The sequence below is a fragment of the Cryptotermes secundus genome, unplaced genomic scaffold (assembly GCF_002891405.2).
Source record: "Cryptotermes secundus unplaced genomic scaffold, Csec_1.0 scaffold318, whole genome shotgun sequence".
Taxonomy (NCBI): Eukaryota; Metazoa; Arthropoda; class Insecta; order Blattodea; family Kalotermitidae; genus Cryptotermes; species Cryptotermes secundus.
In genome coordinates, this window is record NW_019730108.1 from 77,447 (window position 1) to 98,536 (window position 21,090).

The following is a 21,090-nucleotide window of genomic DNA, read 5'->3' on the forward strand; positions in this document are numbered from 1 at the left end:
ACCATAAGTTTGATGGATAGGTACTAATTTGAAGTAACATGCTGCTGCCATCTCTAGGGCAGAAGATGCTTCTAAAACATGGTACCTATCTACCAGATTACATGGTGGACCCAAGCCAGAGGAATCTGGAACACTTTCAATCTGCCAACCTCTTGGAATTTACAAATTTCAAAACAAACAATTCCACACAAAGCTTGTCCCTGCCTCCAGTATGTTATCAACTCTTACCTCTGGCAATGACTTGAAGAAATTCACAAAGCCTTTCTGTTGTGGAGCATCTGCAATACAGAAACAGATACAGTTTTTTATTGTTGTGTTGCGTCCATCTTCAGGACAGAACTCTTGTATCATCAAAATGGAGAAATCATGTTACTCTGAAATATCGGTACATACCTACCAAATTACACAGTCTAATAATCCCAAAGACATCAATCTTCAAATACCTTCACTTTTTATTACAGCTGAGTTTCGGATATTCACCAAGAATAGCTAAATGACAGAACAGTAAGATGCATTTGAATTCAAATTCTGGTGCTAAGCAACACTCAAGGTATAGGTATAGAGCGATCTAGCAACTAGGCTATTGGTTCGATTCTCGGCAGGGGAAAGGGATTTCTCTTTTCTCTATAGCGTTTAGCCCGGCTATCGCGGCCACCAAACCTGCTATACAATAGGGGCTCTACTCCCAGAGGATAAATCGGCTGTCGCATTATTTGGTCACTCACCTCCATTTACTGCCGAGGTCAATAATGGAGGAACTATAGCTACACTCTCATATATGCCTTCACGGCACAGTAATTAAGCACAAGTGACGAATTTACCTTTACCTTCATTCCTCCTCTTAGGTTTAAGGTTATGAACAAAAACAGTCAACAGAAATTCACGCATCTTACCTACAGTTAAATGTTGATTAGGCTGTACAGCCATAACTAATTTTGAAATTCGATTTGTGTCTGCTTTTACACTTAATTACGCTAATTCCCAGGTTAAAAAAGTTGCTGGTAAAACAAAACGCAGAACACAGTTACAATCGTATTTAGGCGCAACTTCCAACATCCCAACAGTTTCTACTTCCGTTTCCCCTAAGTTACAACTAAAGTCAGTTGATAACATTCGCTTGTTCTTGGTCTTTATGCAATTCACTTTCTTCGTGGTCCAGTTTAGAATTGCAGGTATTAAGAACGTTTAAAACTACATGTAGAATTTTGTTTTGCGAGAGCTTAACAGAGTTGGTCGTGGTGGCATGCTTTATGCTGAAGTTGCTCAGATTTCTCTCCATGGCACTCCATGGAGAGAATCAACTCCAATGAACACTAGAGAAGTGAAATAGGACTGGCATAGGATAGTTCCTGTCATATTTTAAAAACCAACTGCTAATTCTCAAAGCACTCAGCTTGTTTAAGGAAGGAAAGGGAGCAAAGCCATTATGACTGAAAGACAGGACACTTGGTGTTGTTAAGTACCTCATCCATATGTACCACAAGAGACCATAAATATCAGAAATGGATCTGCATAATTCATAATCTTTATCCCAAGTTTAGCAGCTTTCTTATCAGTAAATACTGTTTGAAAAACAAACATCCTTTCCATAATGTAAGGGGTTTGTTCACTGAAATGTTTTTCTAGGGAAGGAATAAGTTCTGAAATTTGTACTTCATATGCAGTACTCCTTATTGTTTCTCCAAAGTGATAATTTCAATCGGAGTACTTCTCTGGTGCAAGGCCTCATACATGTGGAATTTTAATAATTTATTTTCTTAGCTCTCATAGATGGTTTGCACTGTATTTTATTTATGCATCCCCTCTTGAAGCTGGCACAGGGGGCACAGGTGTCCAGAGATAAGGAGTAGCTCTATAGATTGGGCCCAACTGAGTAGGTTTTACCCAAAGATGGAGACAATCCAGTCTCTGAAACGTTGTTTTGAAAAATAAACATGATGGTTTCTAGATGAAGACAAGCAGATGGATAATGTCCAGAAACATATTAGTGCTAATGACCTTCAAGGGCTTGCAAAGTTTTGCAGACACCACAGAACTTGGTAACACACAATGGCAAGAGGATGATCTTGCTTATCCCACATCCTTCACAATATGCTGTAGTTTTCCCTGAGAAGCTACTTGTGTGACACTGAAGAACTACACCCAAACCCTAACCAGGGACACCACCCTGTGGCTATCCAGAATTACATATTACCCATACCCGCAAGTACCCATCAAATCTGCAGGGCCATCTCTCACAACCATTCCATGGTTACAGACGTAATAAAAGCGATCTTTTGTAATGGCAACTACAGGAATTCCCCAAGTTCCTTGCATCTGCCAATGTAGTCATTTTAGTTGCATATTAGAACTCCCATAGGCAATGGTTAAGTAGATGAGCAATGGTGAAAAACACTAAATTGCATACCCTCACCAGATTATGAACTTGCAACCACTGTGGAGGTTTGTCGTTCAGCACAGCACTGGGAGATTCTTTGTGTATTCCAATGTTCTCTCCAGTATTCATCTGATGAATCTTTATTTCCCACATCATTCAATATTACATATAATCTGCAGTTGCAAGAGTGTCATTAAATAACACAATCACTTTCATTCACGACCCTCAGAATTTGTTAGGCATTGACACTGCATCGTGGGGTGCTGAGTTAATTCCCAGGAGAATCACTGTGTTGTACATAATGCAGAACACCTTTCAGTCTGTCGGTGCCTGTAACAAGCACTGAGAGGTGGACAAGAGGAAAAATTTGGGAAGTGGATCAGCATTGACAGGCACCTTGAAAAACACCTGTATATTCTCGTGTCTGGTTTAATACAAAATATGCAATACAGCACTGGTCAGTATCAAATAAAATTTTGTGATATTACCCTGTGCCAAAGCTTTGATGTACCACAAACTGTAAAATAACCAAAATATGATATGGGAGCTGCATGCAACCTGTCTGTCACCAAATACACAAATTGAGATCAGGAGCCAGCCCTTCCTCTCCACCAGGTTTGCCAGCTGTCAGAGAGCAACAACGCCTTCAAGAATAAGGGTAAAGGAAATGAATGTGTCTCCTGGACTTGTGTATATATATCCACAAATTATTAGGATTCACTTCAGAAATAAATTTACACTTAACTATGGGTGTCCTCTGAACACTGCTGTACCTTGGCATGTGATGCCATGCATGCAGACTGATAGATCTTTCTGAGTTTGAAAGAACCTGCTGCCTCCATTTTCAGGGATGACAAATGTGTTCATGCTGAGGCCAGACAGTCTTCAGTGAAATATTCTGAGTGCCTTGGGCTCTGTGGACATGTGGCAACCCTGTGTAATGTACACACATTTATTACAGCTGCTTGGTAGTTAGAACACATTTAATGATCTATCAGGCACTTCATTCAAGGGGGCAACACACCCAGAGCTTGCAGGCAAATGGTCGCTGCCTCTGCTTTTGCCTGTTTCTTGTTGGGACTCGCCACACTGGGCTTGTACTCGTTGCCATTCACTCTCACCTGGAACAGACAAGTCTTGTCAGTTACACATCTAGTATTCAGATTATACTCTTCTGGGATGTGATGCCGTGCAGTTTGGTAGGCAGGTATCAAAGTCTGAGGGGACCTGCTGTTTCCATCACCAGGGTACAAGGGTCACCAAACTACATGGTGTCACATATCACAGACCTTAATGACACAACAACAATTTCTTATCACCAACTGTACAGAGAAATCACCTTGAAGAGAAAGTTCTTCCTGTGGTCAGGGCCACATTCAAAGCACAGCTCGAACTGGGGAACGCCCCACCGACGCTTGGAGCAGAATTCTACCAACAATGAGACTGGATGCTTCCCTGCAACAGCATTTGTTTAATGGATCTCATCCCACACTCAGTGAGTCAGTTATACCAACCCCATCATTCAATGAAGCAGCAATACTAATACACACTTACTCACCAACTAGGGTCTTTGTGATTGGGTTCGGTGGCAGCTGTGGCACTGGCTTTTGTACCAACTCTTCCTGTGACACCAGGCCTACCAACACACAAAAATGAAGCACGTATGAATATACAGGAATGTACCATTAGCCACCAGATGATGACACATGACATTTGAGACTCTCACGGCAGTGACACCATGCAGTATAGTAGACATTTATCAATGTTTTGGAAGAACTTGCTGCCTCCATCTTCAGGGTAGGAAGGTAGGAATATAGGAAGAAAGATGACCAGAAGAGCCACATATCACTTTCACCTGGCCGTGCCATAGCTCAGGCATTTAGTTGCTGGCTTCCCATTAGGGAAGCATGGGTTTGAGGACGGATCAGGTCATGTGGGACTTGTGGTGCACGAAGTGGCACTGGGGCAGGTTTTCTCTGAGTACTTTGGTTTCCCCTGCCAATTTGCATTCCACTGATTGCTCCACAATTATCATCATCTATCATCTGTGGCTGCAGTACCAAGTGGACTCAGTCTCACCCCATGAGAGAAAAAACAATAAATACACTTTCACCCTGAGTATGGAGGCAGCACGCTCCTCTGAAACATTTGCAACAGCCCAGTAGGCTGCACAGTGCTCTCTGTGGCTCAAAACCACATTAAGGCAATGATTCTGGAATTCTGTCTGTCCACTTCAAGTACATGTGAAGACAATATGGCAGACAAAAATGCAGCACATTGTAACCGTTCATTCTAATTGGTGGACTATTGTGCATTAATTAAATCTGTATTAAGTTAAGATTACAAAATTACAAACAAAGAGATCCGGCAGATAGCCAGCTCTTACACGTGGAAGGGACATAGTTCAAGTTTTGCTATGTGGACAGGAAGTAACATCTGGTACTTTCCTGGAATTCTGGCAGTTTCAGCAAAGTCGGAAAGTCTTTGAGAATTTGAGAGCTGACAGCTTGGGACAGCGATAACTTAAAAGTGGGACGGCCGGAGCCTCATACCCTGATCGTAATGCATCAAGGGGCTGTCAACCTTAGCATCAGGTCAGCATCTGCCAGAATCACATAGCAAAGCAACATGATTGGAAATTCAAAATTTAGGGAAACTCCTAGTTTGAAAACATAACCAATGGCAGAAGTGGAGGAGTAGATTTCTCTTGGAGTCTGGGGTTCGTGGACCTCAGGATTCAGAGGGAGTGCACTCCACCTCGAGGAGTCTTCATACAACTTTCGGCAAAGTCGGACACAAAATTTACAACTATGGCCCTTCCGTAAAGTATTATAAGTAAAGTTCAAATTAAGTGTATTAATAAATTCAGTTGTATTCAGTAAGCTGGAGGGAATTAAATGACTACTAAGTGCAACGGTCTAAAGAGGTGTGTGACTGTAGTGAAAGGTTCTTCCTGCCCTGCCCGAGCCAGACCCGTATAAGACCCGAGATATGAACTCAGCTCTACAAATTACCGAACAGAACCCAGATACTCCAGTCTTTACCTGTTCTCGCGTACCAGCTCCAACCACCACACTTCTCCTCCCTTCCCACCTAACTTCTCGACATCCACAAGAGGGAGGACGGTGAGAAGTGGAGCACAACGTAGGATAAAGGGAGGACGGTAACAACATGAACACACAAGTGCTCACCCTTCTTATCCATCTTGATCTCCAGCTGGAGGGGCTCCAGGGTACCTTCTTTGTTCTTTCCCAGGCCCTCCCCGGGCCGCCAACCCATCTTCTGCAGGAGTGCCATGCCCATACCCCCACTCACTGGTGAGGCTGTGGTGAGCTGGTCCTACACACACAAACAGTAGTGTCAGTGGAGTGCAAGGATAAGACACATTGTGACTCATGTGACTCTCAAATGGGAAGAATGCACATGGCTGTCAGTCAGCATCATGCTACGTTCTGCATCAATCCTATGACATTACTGGTTACAATTCGGATTCTGGCCCTCTGGGTTTGCATGTGGCTACTAATACTAAACCCACTGGCTCCAAAACATCAGTAATCACCTACTAAATTATGCGGTGCCATAACACAGAAGAGAACACTCTGAATCTGAATCCCAAAAGGTTTTATGTGCCGTGACTGTGCTGATCCCTGTACCCAGAACACGATATGACACACTATTTTGATGCAGGTCTAAGATTGTAGTATAAGTACATGTAAGACCCGTGTTCTACTTTATCTACAGTGGGAACAAGCATGCATCGTTGGTGGTGTAGACCGTTACATCATCGGTAGAGTTACAAGATTCTGTTTTGAACATGCTTCCAGTATTCATAACCTGCGGAGGAAACTTACACATACTTACAAGGGAATTTTATTTTGTAAGGTTGCCTACACAAGGTACAATGTACATGAAGTAACATTATGCTGACTCTGGAAGAACGAGACGGAGATATTCTTCCGTTCTGACACTGAAGCAAGCATAAGCTGGTGATTTGTTTCACACGCAGCACATCACCAGTGTTTTGAACATACAAAAAAGTATCTTTATGATCACTAGCCATTATATTCACGTGGCATATGTTACTTAACCGTACAGACAAAAACACAACTTCAGAGGGCTGTGTATTTTCTAAGCACTACATCACGCAAAATTACAGCGTCAGTCCCCTCGGGATTATTGGGATTTGGACTTTGTTTATCATCTGGTGTTCTAGAGAAAGTAAAACAGAGGGATCCAGTGTCTGAAACATTGTGTTCTCTAAAATACCGGATGATGGACAAAGTCCAAAAAACCCATAATCCTGAGTGTTATACACCAACGTTGGAGCCCTTGCAAATCTACCAGTGTCACTCCAGCCTTGTATGTTTACATGTTTGTTGTGTTGGTAAGAAAATATAAGAGATGAATCACCTACAATGAAGCAACATTCATACCAAGGCATGGTATTTCCTGGAAGTCATGCAATTATGGTCTGGTGTACCTGAGAAACACTGATTTAGAACTGTTATAACAAGATTAAAGGATCTGCACTTGAAGAATGTCTCTTGCTTACACGAGGTCAGAATCCGCTGGGACAGGTGTGTTTGCTCTAAAAACTTACACAATACAAAACTCTGAAAATAAGTAACATCACACATGAACACTCAATATTGGAACTGATACCACATGCTGGTACTCAACAATCACCACGCAGCATGACTGTGCACCAAACAAAGTGACAACAAAACTCATGTGTCCACACAGCATCAATACAAGAATATTTCAGTCTGTAGCATCAGCTTGACAGCAGCAAAGACAAGGGACATGTGGATTTACATCACTGCAAGAAGCAGAGCCATGTCCTCAAAATTCCACATGACAATATGGGTAATGATTACTGCTTTCAAAATATTCTTATTTTGATATGATATTCTACAGATCTGTGAGTTTTGATGTATGCCAGTTGCCAGATGTCCACCATCTCAGAAGGCATTATATAAGAAAGCCATTAATTTTTAATTAAAATAAAAGCAAACAAGTTAGGAAATGCATGCACAGCTTAACAATTTTGTCATCTTCACTCCCTTCTGTTTACCCCAAGAAATGTAAGATTTATAAACATCTGGCAAGTTAGGCTTGAGATATATTATAGGTCATCATATCGTCAGTTAACTGCTGTAATAATATTCCACAGCATCACATTCGGTGGTTGTTGAGTTGCTATGCACAGACACTGCTGGGCAAATAGGGACATTTTGCTACTTCTTGGTGCAACAGCACCAAAATCAGAGTGTGGCTTTGAACTCTCAGCTTCAGCAGTGACTCAAGATGTGTATGATTCAGATGCAGAACTCTTGTGCCAAAGATCTTGAGGCTGAGATTGCCTGGAGCCAATATGAAGTTTTGCGAGGCATTCCTGCTGGCCAGTGTGGACAGCGGGCTCCCTGACCGACATGAAGATCAATAGGGGCCATGGATGTCACGCATGGGAATATTATCTACAACTGGGAGCTACCCTAACCATGGGACCTAAATATTAATTACAAACAGTGACAGGCAGCCCTAGTGACACAGACTAGGGCCCTGTAGGGGGGGGGTCCATGAACTTACCCATGCTGAAGTGTCTACTCACCGTTCCACGGCCCTCTTGCTTCACTGATGTTTGCAGGCTGCGGCATGCTCTTCCTCTGATGATCTCATCTTGCTAGAGGCCTGTAACAAATCTTCAGGTGTTTGGCAGCTGGCAACACTTCTGCCTGCATTTGTGCCTGCAGGTGTTGTCAACTGCTCAGGGCTACTCCCCTTACAGGCCCAGAATCCACCCCCAGACAGGGGATGGTCTGAGCCTGCATTACAAACTTCACTTAGTTTGCACCTGAAAATTTGTTAGTGGCCAACACGGTAAGATACACAACCACTTACAGTAAAACCCAAAATCAGTTGGGATATATGCAACATTTTGTATGTGCTGCTTATGGCCTCACTACTGAATTATTACAGAAACACAGAACTACACTTAACAAAGGCATCAGTAGCTCAAAACTACACAGCATTGAACAGCAGGATTAGCGAATAATGGGATTACTAAGGATGTGGATGGAACTGATTATGGCTCAATTTGTAGTATTACCTGGGAATATCCTTGAAGGGACTGAGTAAAACCATGAAAATCTCACACCTGCCAGTGTCCTGGCCAAGAATTTAACTGGGTACCTCCACACAAAAGCCAGAACCATTACGACTCTGGCAGATTATCACATTGTACTTCATCAAACATAATTATATAATATAAAAATGGGGGGCACATGGTAGCGTAGTTGGTTGAGGCACTATGCTACAAGCTAGAAGGTCACAGGTTCAAGCCCTGATGAATTGAATTTTTTAAAATTTATTTGATCCTTCGAGCCGCACTATGGCCCTGGGGTCAACTCAGCCTCTAACAGAAATGAGTACCAGGAATCTTCCTAGGGGGTAAAGGGGTGGCCGGTGCATAAGGCTGACCTCACCACCATCTGTTAACTGATTGTCTTGAAAATGTGGGAGCCTCGACGTCTCACAACCCTATGGGCCTTCATGACCTGTTACAGGGATAGTTTTGCCTTTACCTTTTATATACACATATGTCTGAAATAAAAACTGTACACCTTAATGTCATTTATATTTTGCTAACTGTTAAAATTGAGGGAAACCCCACGAGTGAGAATCAGAAATAAAAATTTGAGAGAATTTAATGATTAATCAGTCTTGAAAATGAGCAAAGGTATGATCCTAAAGCCGGGTCTAAACATGAAAATAAAGGCAAGGGGAAGGAAAAACAAGACCAAGATCGGATCAACAGGTTACAAAAGCTGTCATGCAGAGGGAAAGAAAAACACAAGAGGAAGTTCAGGGGCAGGAGGTTTGGGAACATGGAGATGGACAGACTTGGTTGCTAGACAACCCTCATAAAATAGAAATGTGTGCAGAGGATGAAGCAAAAGCCAAGTTCAGTTTCAGTTCCATGTAATATCAACTGATGTGGACCAAGATAAATTTATTGAACGTGTTTCATGACATGTCCATCAAATGCCAAATTTCATCACATCCTTCTGAGTAGTTCTTGGGACATAACATACCATGGGATAAACAGTAGTGACCTCTCTGTGAGACCCACAAAATACAGATGTAACTAGCTCATTTTAATTATCTGCTTTCGTAGTACTGGGCATGTGAACTGCCTTGTTCAATGTAAGTGCTGTGCCCATGAACCACCCATGGGGGAATTTGTGTACAGGTTGTTATGTTGGCAACTCTCTAATGTTAAAATATAATGCTAGAGTTGGCAACGTCATAGTAAACAATTTTAATAACAGACTGCGCTACATGCGCTGTTCCTAATTTCTCTACTGTTGTGTTACTACGGTTATGTGTGTAAAAACAGAATCTCTCTATTGTTATGTGTTACCATAGTTATATGTGTGAATATATATAGAACGCTCTTGTGTATCAAATGTCAGTCTTAATAAAGCAGGGTTAGCTTGAACACTGATTACTTATCATTCGATCCACGTGGAAGTAACAAAAATAACAGGTTCAACCGCAGACAGAAGAAAACATTCTGACATGTCATTACACCTGAAGCAGTTTGGATGACAGTGACAGTCACACTGGAACGAGTGAGTCATTGTTACCTGACCAGTGCCTGGGACTCTAGGTATGATCACATTAGGATGCCAGGGTCTCTTGGTCCAATGACATTAGGACTCATGCTCCCACTGAACCACTCAGAGCCTTATCCTAACATTCCCTTTCCTACATTATGTACCATTTTTGCCTGATTCCCCTCTATAATGAAAATGAAGAAAACAGGTTCCTGTGAAACTCTCAGTATGTATCTACCATACTACACGGCATCACATTCCTGAAGACCATAAACTTGTCTAGGTGTAGCAGCCTGGACTTCTATGCTGAAAGCTCCAGGTTCCTGACCAGCTGCATCTGATGCACACAGTTTCCGTTCAATTCAATTATACCAGCTGTCAGCACCATGTGCCCCCCCCCCCTTTCCCCTGCTCGTTCCACACAAAGCATTAACCAAACATTTCCTAGCCAGCTCTTCTTGCACTGTTACGGACTGATCCCAGAACACACAAACCGTAAGGGGCCCCATGGCCTTGTGTACCTTCTTGGCCCATGCTTGGTAGCCAGATGCAAGCTCTGCAGCCGTGAGCACTCGAGCACCTGTGGTACCTGTAAACTGACCTGGCTGCTGCTTCGATTCAGCCCACATCTGCATCTGCGGGTAACATGACACATCTTATTAATGGCCTCAGCACACAGCAACCTCCATTATGAAACTGTTTACTCACTGTCATACTTACACCTTTCTGAGCACGGTACATCTCTGAGATAGCCTGAACATCATTGGGGTTTTCCTGCAACTTTCGCATTGCCGTGAGTCGCTGCGACACGATGGCACCGATATCGAGTTCCTGTGACACCACAGCAAAATGCATCAGTTCTTGGCACAACCAATATTTCAAATGAATGGAGAAAACCATTCTGCATATCAGTAGAAGCTGCTATGTTCACATACAGCACCCACCTCAGTGACCATGGCGCTGGGGAACACCTGGTTCACTGCCTCCATTACAACTCTGTTTTCTGTCACCTCTGTTGCAACTACAGAGGCTGTGGGCTCTTCTTTCTTAGGTGACACTGGCACCCACTCATTCTCTGAAACAGTATACAGTAGCAGTGTTTCCTGTTGCAGGCTTGTGAAAATGGCTGTCACAATCTTACATTATCTTCTATCAGAAATAAAAGGAACTCATCCAAATAACATTTTCAAAACTTTCCTCCTTCACCTGACCCAGCAGGGAACAGGAAAAAAAACAACAGATTTTTGTCATAAAATACAAGTTGTGAAATGTATGCACAGTGTAACAACTGGGAAATACCAAGCGTGTTGGTCTAAGCTATAACACATTTTACTTGTAATTGGGAAATATTCAGTTGAACTTTCAGCCTGGAGTCTAGGTATCCTGACTGAAGTCTTTCCTGGTTTTCCTCAGTCCCTCCAGGTCCTCATTTTGGCCTGCTTCCTTCCAAATCCTTTCCAATTCATCTTTCATAAATAACCCTACCATCTGACACTATACAGGCTCAGCATTGAAAGCATCATTAAATAACCCATAAAAATTCTGGTATTTTCTCTAACTCTAACTATTCTGAAACCCGTACAACTTACGGAAAAAGTATATTGGGATAAAATGTATGTTTCATTTTTCTTACATCCTCTGTTCAAGCCATTTGTTACTGGCACAGATAAGCAGTGAGGTACAAACACAATCTGTACAAAAATGCATTCCAGTCTTCATTACTGCTGTCTGATTCTAATCTCATTTGAATGCATCTGTACCAAGCTGCAACAGCATGCCTATTAACTCGCCATATCTGTCTGTCCACCAATATCTAACAACTGAGAATTGCAGATGTTGTGAAGTTGTAGTAAAATGGGTTGACATTTCACATGAAGACCTATATGCATTTGTGCACACATTTTCAGCTTAGCGAGTTCTGTCTTCTGGGATATAATGCTGTGTAAACTTCTCAAATTCAACCCAAATTATGTGGCGTTATATCTGAGGAGATGAAACTCTTCCTAACCACCGCTGTGAGGACCAGAAGTATATATCAAAGTAAAAAATGTTTCAAACAAAAACTCCACAGTTTCTTAAATAATAAACAAACGAAAGCATATGCACAAGAATAGGTATGCTATGCATGCATTTCTAAACTTACATGCAAATGCCATTTCCAGGTACTGAAGTTTCTGAACGATTTACACCATACAATACCATTGCCCTGTTGCAGATTTCGGTATTTTCATGTATTCAGTTCTTCTGTGTAAACAGACTTACATTATTTACATTCTCCCTGAACATATCATCACCATGCTCCAGTATCTGCCACTACATCCCAGGGCACCCTGCATATGCATTTCAGAAACCCAGTGGCTAGAAGGGTGCATTTACTGAGGTGAAGCTTAAGCAGTGACTGGGAGCAAACCCAGAGAGCTATACTCACCCGACTTCCTGTGCTGCTGCCCACTGGAAACAGGGAACTGGATCCGCAACTGCTTTGACTGCTCGGCAGTCTTCTCCTGCAGTGTCTTCACTGGCAGCTGCACTGAGTTCTGTCACAGTGCAATCCACAAACATTTTAATATTATTACCCTGATCTTACAGAAGTTATTTCACTACCAATTCTGTATGCATATCAGTACATACAATCTACATGATGTAACTCCCCTGATAACAGTATGTGAAGTTCCTCACTGTGTAATTTCCTCTATTTCACAATTAACTAGTACATCTTCTGAAAGTAAGAGACCATTTGGGAGACTAAGGCAGAGATGAGAGAATAATACTACACTGGATCTTAAAGGAAAAGTGATACACTTGGTCATCGACTTACGACCAGTCGCACTTACAACCACAAAAAATGAAAAATAAAAGATGATTAAAATGTAAAGTTTTTAAAAATAAATTATAAAGATGATAAAAAGGTTAGAAAGGTTAAAAAACACTGTTAATAAATTTATGACTGACATACGACCAATCGACTTATGACCTGTCAGTCAGAACGGAAGTTGGTCGTAAGTCGACGACCAAATGTACTAGGTTCTGAATTGGACTTAACTGGCTCAGGATAGGGTCCAGTAACAGGACACAGATGCCATAATAAACCTTCAAGTTTCACACAAAATGTATGGAATGCATTGACCAGCTGAACCACGGTTTGCTCAAGGGCTGTGCTCTGTGAGGTTCATGTCTTTTAAGCTGTACCCCATTTGGCAAAATATACATATTTTCCCCCAGGAATTGATGCTTTAGCCTTTACTAAATGATACAGCAATGCAAACTTGATTTGAATCAATGACACCAAGTTGTGGAGTTCTAATGCATCATACCTAGATCCTGATGTTATAAATGATTCCTGAGAACACACAAAATTCAAGTAACGTGTCTTACTTAACGTGTGCAAGTGCACAGAGCAATGTGAAATTTGGTTAGTGTGTTGTTTTGATTGTTATGCATAAGTATGTAAGTGCATAAAACATATTTTTCATTTCAAGTCCATATACTTTTTTGGGGTGTGACTTACATTCAAGGAAATACAGAATATTTTTCTGAGCACCGTTTCAAAATCTTTATAATTTATGCTCTATTTCTGCAGAATAGGTGACCATGTGCCTTATCCACACGGAACAAGGGCCACCTGTCTGTTCTGGGATTTTGATGCTTATAAAAGGTGAGGGAGGGAGCAAGCACAGACACTCACCCTGATGTTCATCACAATTGAGGCTGGCCGTTCCTTGATCTGAAAGGGGTGGTGGAACGGTCGCTCAGTGTCACTCCCACTACTAGGGTGCTCCTCCCCTTCAGACTCACTAGACGCCTGACCGAGAGCCTCTTTCTTTGACAGCTGCTTACAGAAGTCTGTATTAACAAAAAGTGTTCAGAACTGTACTAAAGTGGGCAACACAACACAACACAACCCTGTATCTCACTGTACTCTGATTCAATTACAGGGTGCAATACATTAAATCATTAAATAACCGTTTCTCAACAGTGGTCAAGACCCTTGAGGGAGGGGGGGGGGCATAACCCACCCTAATGGGGGTCACCACATACTAAAGAATCATTTAAAAATATAGATGCAGCCATCTGCAGTTCTGGTAAATCATTAAATTGGTAAGATTTACTACCGACACTTTCAGAGAATGTAGCTGCAATGAACAGACACCAACAGCAGAAAACATCTGCAATTCTCTTGTTCATTGAAAATAGTAGCTGGATATCGTGTACTAGAGATCTGCTTCCACACACAGGACTTTTCTTCCACAAGGTTGCTCGCTCAAGGCAAGATGTTCTAGACTAGGACAATATGACACTTACTGAGCTCCACAGAAATTCTGTGTGAAGGGCAAAATGGATTCAGATGAGCATACACATGTAGTGACAGATATTTCTCTTTTCACGTTTCAATAGGAACTCAAAGAGAACTTAATGCTGGCTAAGATACTGCTTTGTTAGTCTGGAAAAAGCTCATGGTAAGTTACTACAACTAAAGCCTTAGCCATGCTGACAGTGACTGACATAACCAACCACAGCACAGGGGCTCTGCATGACACACACAATAAAAGCAAAATGCGATTCACCAGACTGGGGACCCAGCAACAGCAGAGTGAGGCAAGGTGTGGCTACTCCGTTCTTCACTTTACAGTTTGCACTGAGAGGGTTTCTAAGGAGGAACACATCAACATGAAACTGAAACAGATATGTTGCTGTTTGCAGATTGTCAAGGGCTCATAGCCACAAGTGAGTATAGACTGCAACACAATTTGACACGACATTTTTGGTTGAAAATATGAACAGTAGCAGCCTGCTACTGAATCCAATCTCCCATCTGTCCTAGGGTCTTTTAGTGGTCTCTTTCATTCTGGTATTCCAAATAAAAATATCTGTGAGTTTGTCCATTCACACATGCAAGTTAAATGCTTTCTGCACCATATCCTTCATCATCTCATTGTTCTTAAAATGTCATGTGAAGAGTACAAACTATACACACAGCCTCTCATTACGTATATATTTTTTTGTGGGTTATACAACAGTGCTTCCAACAACCAGAATATATAGCACTGAGAGCATGGATAACAGATGAACAATGATTTGGAAAGCATTTTGAAAGAAACAATAGTGGCCCAATTGTGGCGCTGTCCTGACACTGGCCTAGAGGGACTGAGAAAATGACAGGAAACTTCAATCAGGAAAGCCAGTGTCCCAACCAGATAAGATTTGAAACAAGCCCTACTACAAGGCAAGTCAAGAGAGCAACTGTGATGCTGACCAGTTCAGTTCCTCATTAATTATGTAATTCTGTCCATCCTTCTACAACTTCTTCTCTCAAAGGAAACAAAAGAATAATATTGAGATGAATCTTGGGGGAAATGGGTTCAGAAGATGAAAGCAGCTCAAGACGGGCTTCAGGGTTACCTGTGAGCTCAGCCACGCTCTTGCCTCCTGCCTTGATGGCTACCATCTTGTCTTGCGACACCACAGAGCTGGGGAGCACGCCTTGCTTCAGCAGGGTCATGGCATTCTTCCTGGCAATCTCGAGCAGCTTCTGCTTGTCTATGTGGCCCGGTGACCTGCAAAAGAGTCATCTGTCATGCTCCTCAGCAAGCTTCACAATTCGGTGTTGCTCCTGCAATCTTACTATCTACCAAGGTATTAATCCTCAGATTCTCTCTGCTGTTTTTCTTTTCAGTTCTTATTCCCTCTAACTTCCATGACTGATAATTTCCACATACTTGTCACAACCAAAATGCATGGAGTCACAACACAGGCAACAGGTTACACCACTTTCAAGTAATCATAAAATAAATAATGACAGAATTACAAATTTTATGCAACATCACAGGCAGGAGTTGATGAAAGATCCCCCGCAAAATGATTTAATACTAATGCAAGCAGAAAAACACAAGACTTTTTTGAAGAAATGGAAAACACTTGGCTTTGCATAACCTGTAATGTGCATCAGGCTGGGTGCACGAGGGGGAGGGGACAAAATGAAGAGTATCAGAGGCCTCACAGGATGCCAGTACCTGTGCCTTGAGTGGGAACGTGAACGTCGTGCTCGTTTCCTGCTGCTGCTGCTATGACTCCTCCTCCTCCTGAGACGTTCACGGCTGCTGCTACTCTCTCGGCTGTGCATCCTTTTACTGCAGCCATGACTGTGATGCCTGTCATGGCTGCTGCTACTGTGGCTTCTCTTGCTTTTCTCGTGGGACCGACTCCGACTCCTGCAAAGTCACCATAAGCCATATCATCTGCATCGCATCTCAGATGATCAGTCACTGGCTTCAAGCTACAGTGGCATGGGTTCAATCCCATATCAAGTCAGGTGGAATTTATGCCACATAAAGTGGTACTGGGCAGGTTTTCTACAAGTACTTGCTTACCCTACCAATTCTCAACACCACAAATTGCCTGACATTCATTAATGATCCCATCATCTAACACTATATAGCCTTAGTACTACTAACAGACATTACATAACCAACATTAACAGAAGATACAAGATGTGTTCTGCTCTTACAGAATCCCAAGCAGGAGCTACTTACAAAAGCAAACAGTTGGCTTAAAACCAAACCTGAAACTACATTGCCAGTGCCTGTGCAAAACTGTTATAAAACTGCTCACCTGTGGTGGTGACTGTGGTGATGGTGGCGGTGATAATGCTTGTCATCCGTGGTGGTGTGTTTCCGACAGTGCCTGTGCTGATCCTTTCTGTCTGAGCTGGTGCTGTGCTCTGCACACAGAATGAGAAAATGAGCCAGACAAGTTACAGTGACACATGTGTGCCCCCTCCCCATCTGTAGAGTGCATCTAAAAATGAAGCATCCAAACACACACAAGTGTACACCCTACATGAACAATGCATTAGTACAAACAGTACGGTCTTCGATGTTGTAAAGCCGAGTATGCTGAAGAAAGCCCAACATTTTGGAGGAGTATATTGCTTCCAATTTGATGGTCAAAGAGTAAGAATAACAAGAAAGAAGTATTTAGTTTAACTGTACTCCTCAATGCTGAATGTGATGGCAGAAATGGTATACCTGGACTCAATGCTACCAGATCATCATCAGTGGGGGATGCCTCCTTGTTGTCACTGCTATCCTCAGACAGCTCACCCTCCTCATAGCGCTCTGCCTTCAGCTTGGCCTGTTCCTCCACCTGCCGCACCGTCTCCTCGTACACAGAACTATACTTGAGGTTCTTGATGACAATCCTGCCTGGTCCTGACCTTGGCTTCATGTCTGGAAAACACAAAAGGTGCCGTTCAGAAACGGCCAACCTGCCCATCCTCATCTTGAACACCCTTTATCTCTAAGGCTCATAACTTGTCAATGTTTCTGGAGGTCTGGTGACAAGTGTTCCTTCTATGAAACACTGCAAAACTTAGTCTAAATGGACAGATTCTTGCATGTGGAGAAACAATCATTTTGAAGCACAAGGGGAGGGGGGAATGACACTCAAGTGTAGTTCAGAGTGTAAGAAGGCTCCCACCTGAAGTCAACTGTTTGGGCTGTGTAGCAGCAGGAGGTATTCCAGCCTTGGCATTGGTTTCGGCAACTTGTGAGCTGGCAGCGTGCCCTGGAGGCTCCACAACTGGCTCCTCAGATGCTGCCGGCAGACTAAGGGGAGGGGCTCTGCTACCATTTGGGTCTGCAGGTGAACACGCCACTGTTCGTTTCACATTCTTACTTCCATCAGTGGTGATCTTAATAGACACAGGTTCCATAGTTGGCATTAGTTTTGGTTCAGTCACACCGCTGTCCTTCAACTTCTTCTTTTTCTTGCCTTCACTTGGGTCTTTGTGTCTCCTACCCCCACAGCCAGTGTCATCACTGTCTTCACTATTTCCCTGCCTCTTGCTTGATTTTGTCTTCTTCTTATGCTTCTTCTCTTTTTGCTTGTGTTTCTTTTTACTCTTTTTGCTCCTTTTATTTCGAAGAGAAGTGTCTTTTTCTGCAGACTTCCGCCCTGCAACATCATGTCCATTTTCACTAATTTGTTCCACACACTCTGCAATTTTTGGTGGTTCTGCATTGAAAGACCCAAACAACTCTGACAGTATTTCGGTAGACGATTTAGTAGGAATGTCTGGCTCGCTCACATTTCGAGTGTCAACCTTATTTAAGATAGTTTTAAAATCAAATAATTCCTGCTTAACACAAAATTGTTCTTTGACTGAAGTTTTATTCACTACTGCGGCTTGTCCACTGCTCGTTGTCATTTTCAGAAACAAGTCTGTCAAACTGCCGCTAACAAGTTCGATTATAATAACGCGAACATTTGTTATGAAATTACAGATTAACAAAATTTATCATCACAATATACAGTTCATCACATCGGTACACGTATCACATTAATTCATAATGATAAATTCACACTTTCTACACAAAAGTAACGCTCACCACTACTACAGAAAACTTCATTTTGCACCGTCCTAAATTGTCCTAAAAACTTCGCTCGCGACCAACCAACGGAAATTACTGTATACCACCTTACCCATACATCCCCTCAGCTTCTGCTCCGTTCTCACAGTGCCCTCAGTGCTGCCACACTTGGAATCTCAGATCCTACGTAAATGAAATTCCCGAACGGAAATAAATTACTTTCCAAAACAGTCAGGTTAGGGTTTTATTTTATCTTCACAGATGAAATTCATTAACACTGATTACTACACTCTCGCCAAGTTGCACATGTTTCTTTTTGCATGTACGCACTACTTGCTCCCGCCCTAAGGGGTTAACGTGACCTTTTTAAAGACAGAAGTACTCCAACTACGGGTGTCTTAATCCCTGTCGTAGTCATCTCCTTTGTCTTACTGCCTGTTAACCGACGTCACATTGTATGCAATTGTATGTTCAGGTTTATTACTTGTTAATTAGTCGTCTTATATGCAATTTGCCTTTTAAAACATTTTCTGCAGTTCTTGTGTATGTATACTACGTTTCCACAAACTTTTGCCGTTTTCTGGTGTGTCTAAAAATGGTGATGATAGTGCTGTGCCTATGTCCGCATGTTAATTTTTTTTAGGTCTTCCCTGAAGATGACCAATGTTGATCGAAACTTGTAGTCCCTTCCAAAGGAATCATGTTGAAGATATCTAGTAGAGATCTGTCACCACATAAACCCTGCTGTGAATTTGTTTGAGCCATATAACATTTGAGACCACCTCTATGGTGTAGTGGTCAGAGTTCCTGGCTACAGATCCAGAAGTCCCAGGTTAGATTCCCGGCGCTGCCAGATTTTCTGAGTAGTGGGTCTGGTATATGATGTTCTGCGTTGTGTAGTCATACATTTGTACCATTTGACCCCATCTGCATGGTTAAAATACCTAAAGATGGAGTCAACACATTCCTCCAAATATTGTTATAAACCTTCAAGACAACACAGTATCACTACTTAGAGCAGTGCAAGCCTACTACAGTTTACTCTCTACAATAGGAAATTAAATTTTTACATATGCAAAAGCCTGCCATATTTTCTTTTTATTCTTAGACATGGCATTGCAAAAATATCACACAGTATAAAGCAGATGACATTATGTACTAACATTCGTGAAGTAAGGCATGCAGTACACACATCAAATGTATCTCAGCAGATCCTTTTCTTCAGTGATTGGTCCTGCTCTGTATAAATGTAATACATAAATAATAGATTGGTATAAAAGGAGCAGCCTTAAACTTGCAAAACATATTTTGTACTTCAGTAACTTTGCAAGGTGCTCAGCCACAGCATACTTCAACAGCCCCCCCTGTTTAAATAATAATTTTGAACAAGTAGCATTTTGAGACACATATGCTTTGTAGTTAAAAGAAAAAGCTGCTCTGCTTGACAACTGTCTTTGGTTTTGAATACCCATACCAGACTACTTGGGCTGCAAATTCATTTGCATTCAGCCTCTGTTGGTGGCTCTTAGATTGGGTAACAAGCCCCTTTACAGCAATGATGTGAGGAAGGAGGTGGAAACAGCTACTGATGAGCTCTGTCTTCCGGCATGTAATGTGAAGCAGAGCTCTGCCTGCTGCTTGCCTTAAGTACTCTTAAACCCTGAAGATGGAAGCAGTATAGTCCTCCAAAACATTGGTGAACTTCTACTGGACTACGCAGCATCACATCTGAGGATAGTACTCTTCATCAGTCACCACTGTCAGAACCTCATATCTGACATTACTGACCAGGTTATGGTTGGGCTTCACTGCACAGCTTACCTTTTGAGGCCAGGTTTTTGCAACACTGAAATGAAGATATCAGTACATTGTACCCTTCCATGCTGCTGGTATTCACATCTCAACATGGCGTTCTCTCACAGGTTATGGTAAACAGTGTGTCTGTTGATATTTAGATTTTCTACTCCAGTGCATGCATTGTAACAGAATCAGATAAATACAAAATGCAACTATTGGGAAGCGAGAAGCAAAATGGGTTAAATGATCCCAAATGCAGCCATTGGAAACCAATCAACCAACAATTCTAGCTGCACACTATTAATACTTTGGGGACAGTACTATGTGTTATCAAAGACATCAAAGAGTATGTAATTTAACATACAGCACGAAGATATATGGATCTGTTGTTGCAGTTATATTGTAACATGACTGACACGTCACACAACTAGACACAAACACTTTGTTGTCGTGACAGTGAAAAGGGTTAAAACATGTAATTAACCCTTCTCAGCCAATCGCAATACAGGTTACATAACTACCAGATCTTCTGAAGTATGTTCCTGAAAAACTTTCCAGAGCAACAAAATGCCAAGGAAAATGTGTGGCAATTTAACTGCGTCAATGTATCTAATTAGGAATCCATTATTCGTTGATTCAACTGCATCAGTGTTTCTAATCTCAGATAATGCAACATGCAGTCACCCTGAAATAACTAGAAACATAAAGTTAAATTATTGTTTGTGTTGGTTGATGACACTGCCTTCTCCAGAATGTGTTACTGACAGTCTAGGGCCACCCTTGTATGAATCTGGAAGGTGATGGATGTTTAGTTCTTCAAAACAAAGCAAAACCTATCCCTCACCCTGGGCTCCAAAGGCAATCCAAGACTTGTCACTCACCTTCTTAAAGAGATAAGTATTCTTCAGCACGTGTATATGTGATCTCT

At 42.0% G+C, this 21,090-nt stretch overlaps 2 protein-coding genes across 6 annotated transcripts in view; both read right to left on the reverse strand.

The window, feature by feature from the left end:
- The window catches only part of LOC111866053 (DNA mismatch repair protein Msh2), a 32,361-nt gene extending 29,671 nt beyond the window's left edge, over positions 1 to 2,690 (reverse strand). Inside the window, exons 1-2 of one of the 2 annotated variants that reach the window (XM_023854582.2) lie at positions 894 to 2,690; positions 229 to 278 (exon numbers count right to left, since the gene is read on the reverse strand). In XM_023854582.2, the coding sequence (XP_023710350.1) occupies positions 229 to 278; positions 894 to 927 (84 nt within the window). In that variant the 5' untranslated portion in view covers positions 928 to 2,690. The remainder of the gene's footprint in view (positions 1 to 228; positions 279 to 893) is intronic. The other variant, XM_023854583.2, reaches the window with a different exon arrangement.
- Positions 2,691 to 2,790: 100 nt separating this feature from the next.
- On the reverse strand, positions 2,791 to 18,519 carry LOC111866055 (protein SON). 4 transcript variants are annotated; one of them, XM_033752098.1, is made up of 14 exons: positions 18,478 to 18,519; positions 17,022 to 17,222; positions 16,606 to 16,714; positions 16,008 to 16,205; positions 15,397 to 15,551; positions 13,682 to 13,839; positions 12,425 to 12,533; positions 10,941 to 11,071; positions 10,717 to 10,827; positions 10,518 to 10,631; positions 5,569 to 5,716; positions 3,936 to 4,013; positions 3,717 to 3,832; positions 2,791 to 3,498 (listed from the first exon to the last, which is right to left on the reverse strand). In XM_033752098.1, the coding sequence occupies exons 1-14, from the start codon at positions 18,479 to 18,481 to the stop codon at positions 3,385 to 3,387; spliced, it is 1,746 nt and encodes a 581-aa protein (XP_033607989.1). In that variant the 5' UTR covers positions 18,482 to 18,519; the 3' UTR covers positions 2,791 to 3,384. The 4 variants fall into 4 exon arrangements, with proteins under 4 accessions (XP_033607989.1, XP_023710354.1, XP_023710355.1 ...); XM_023854586.1 differs by having other exon boundaries at positions 17,473 to 18,512; XM_023854589.1 differs by lacking the exons at positions 2,791 to 3,498; positions 3,717 to 3,832; positions 3,936 to 4,013 and adding an exon at positions 7,989 to 8,068 and having other exon boundaries at positions 5,632 to 5,716; positions 17,473 to 18,512.
- Between the last annotated feature and the right edge of the window lie 2,571 nt (positions 18,520 to 21,090).

Bases quoted from the DNA above. Each gene is read 5' to 3' on its own strand.
- LOC111866055 (XM_023854586.1), bottom strand. From the start codon at position 18,202: ATGACAACGAGCAGTGGACAAGCCGCAGTAGTGAATAAAACTTCAGTC. The intron at 11,072-12,424 runs GTGAGTATAGCT...ATACTGTTTCAG, and splicing joins GCAGCAGCACAGGAAGTCGG to AGAATGAGTGGGTGCCAGTG. The intron at 10,828-10,940 runs GTGGGTGCTGTA...GTGGTGTCACAG, and splicing joins CCAGCGCCATGGTCACTGAG to GAACTCGATATCGGTGCCAT.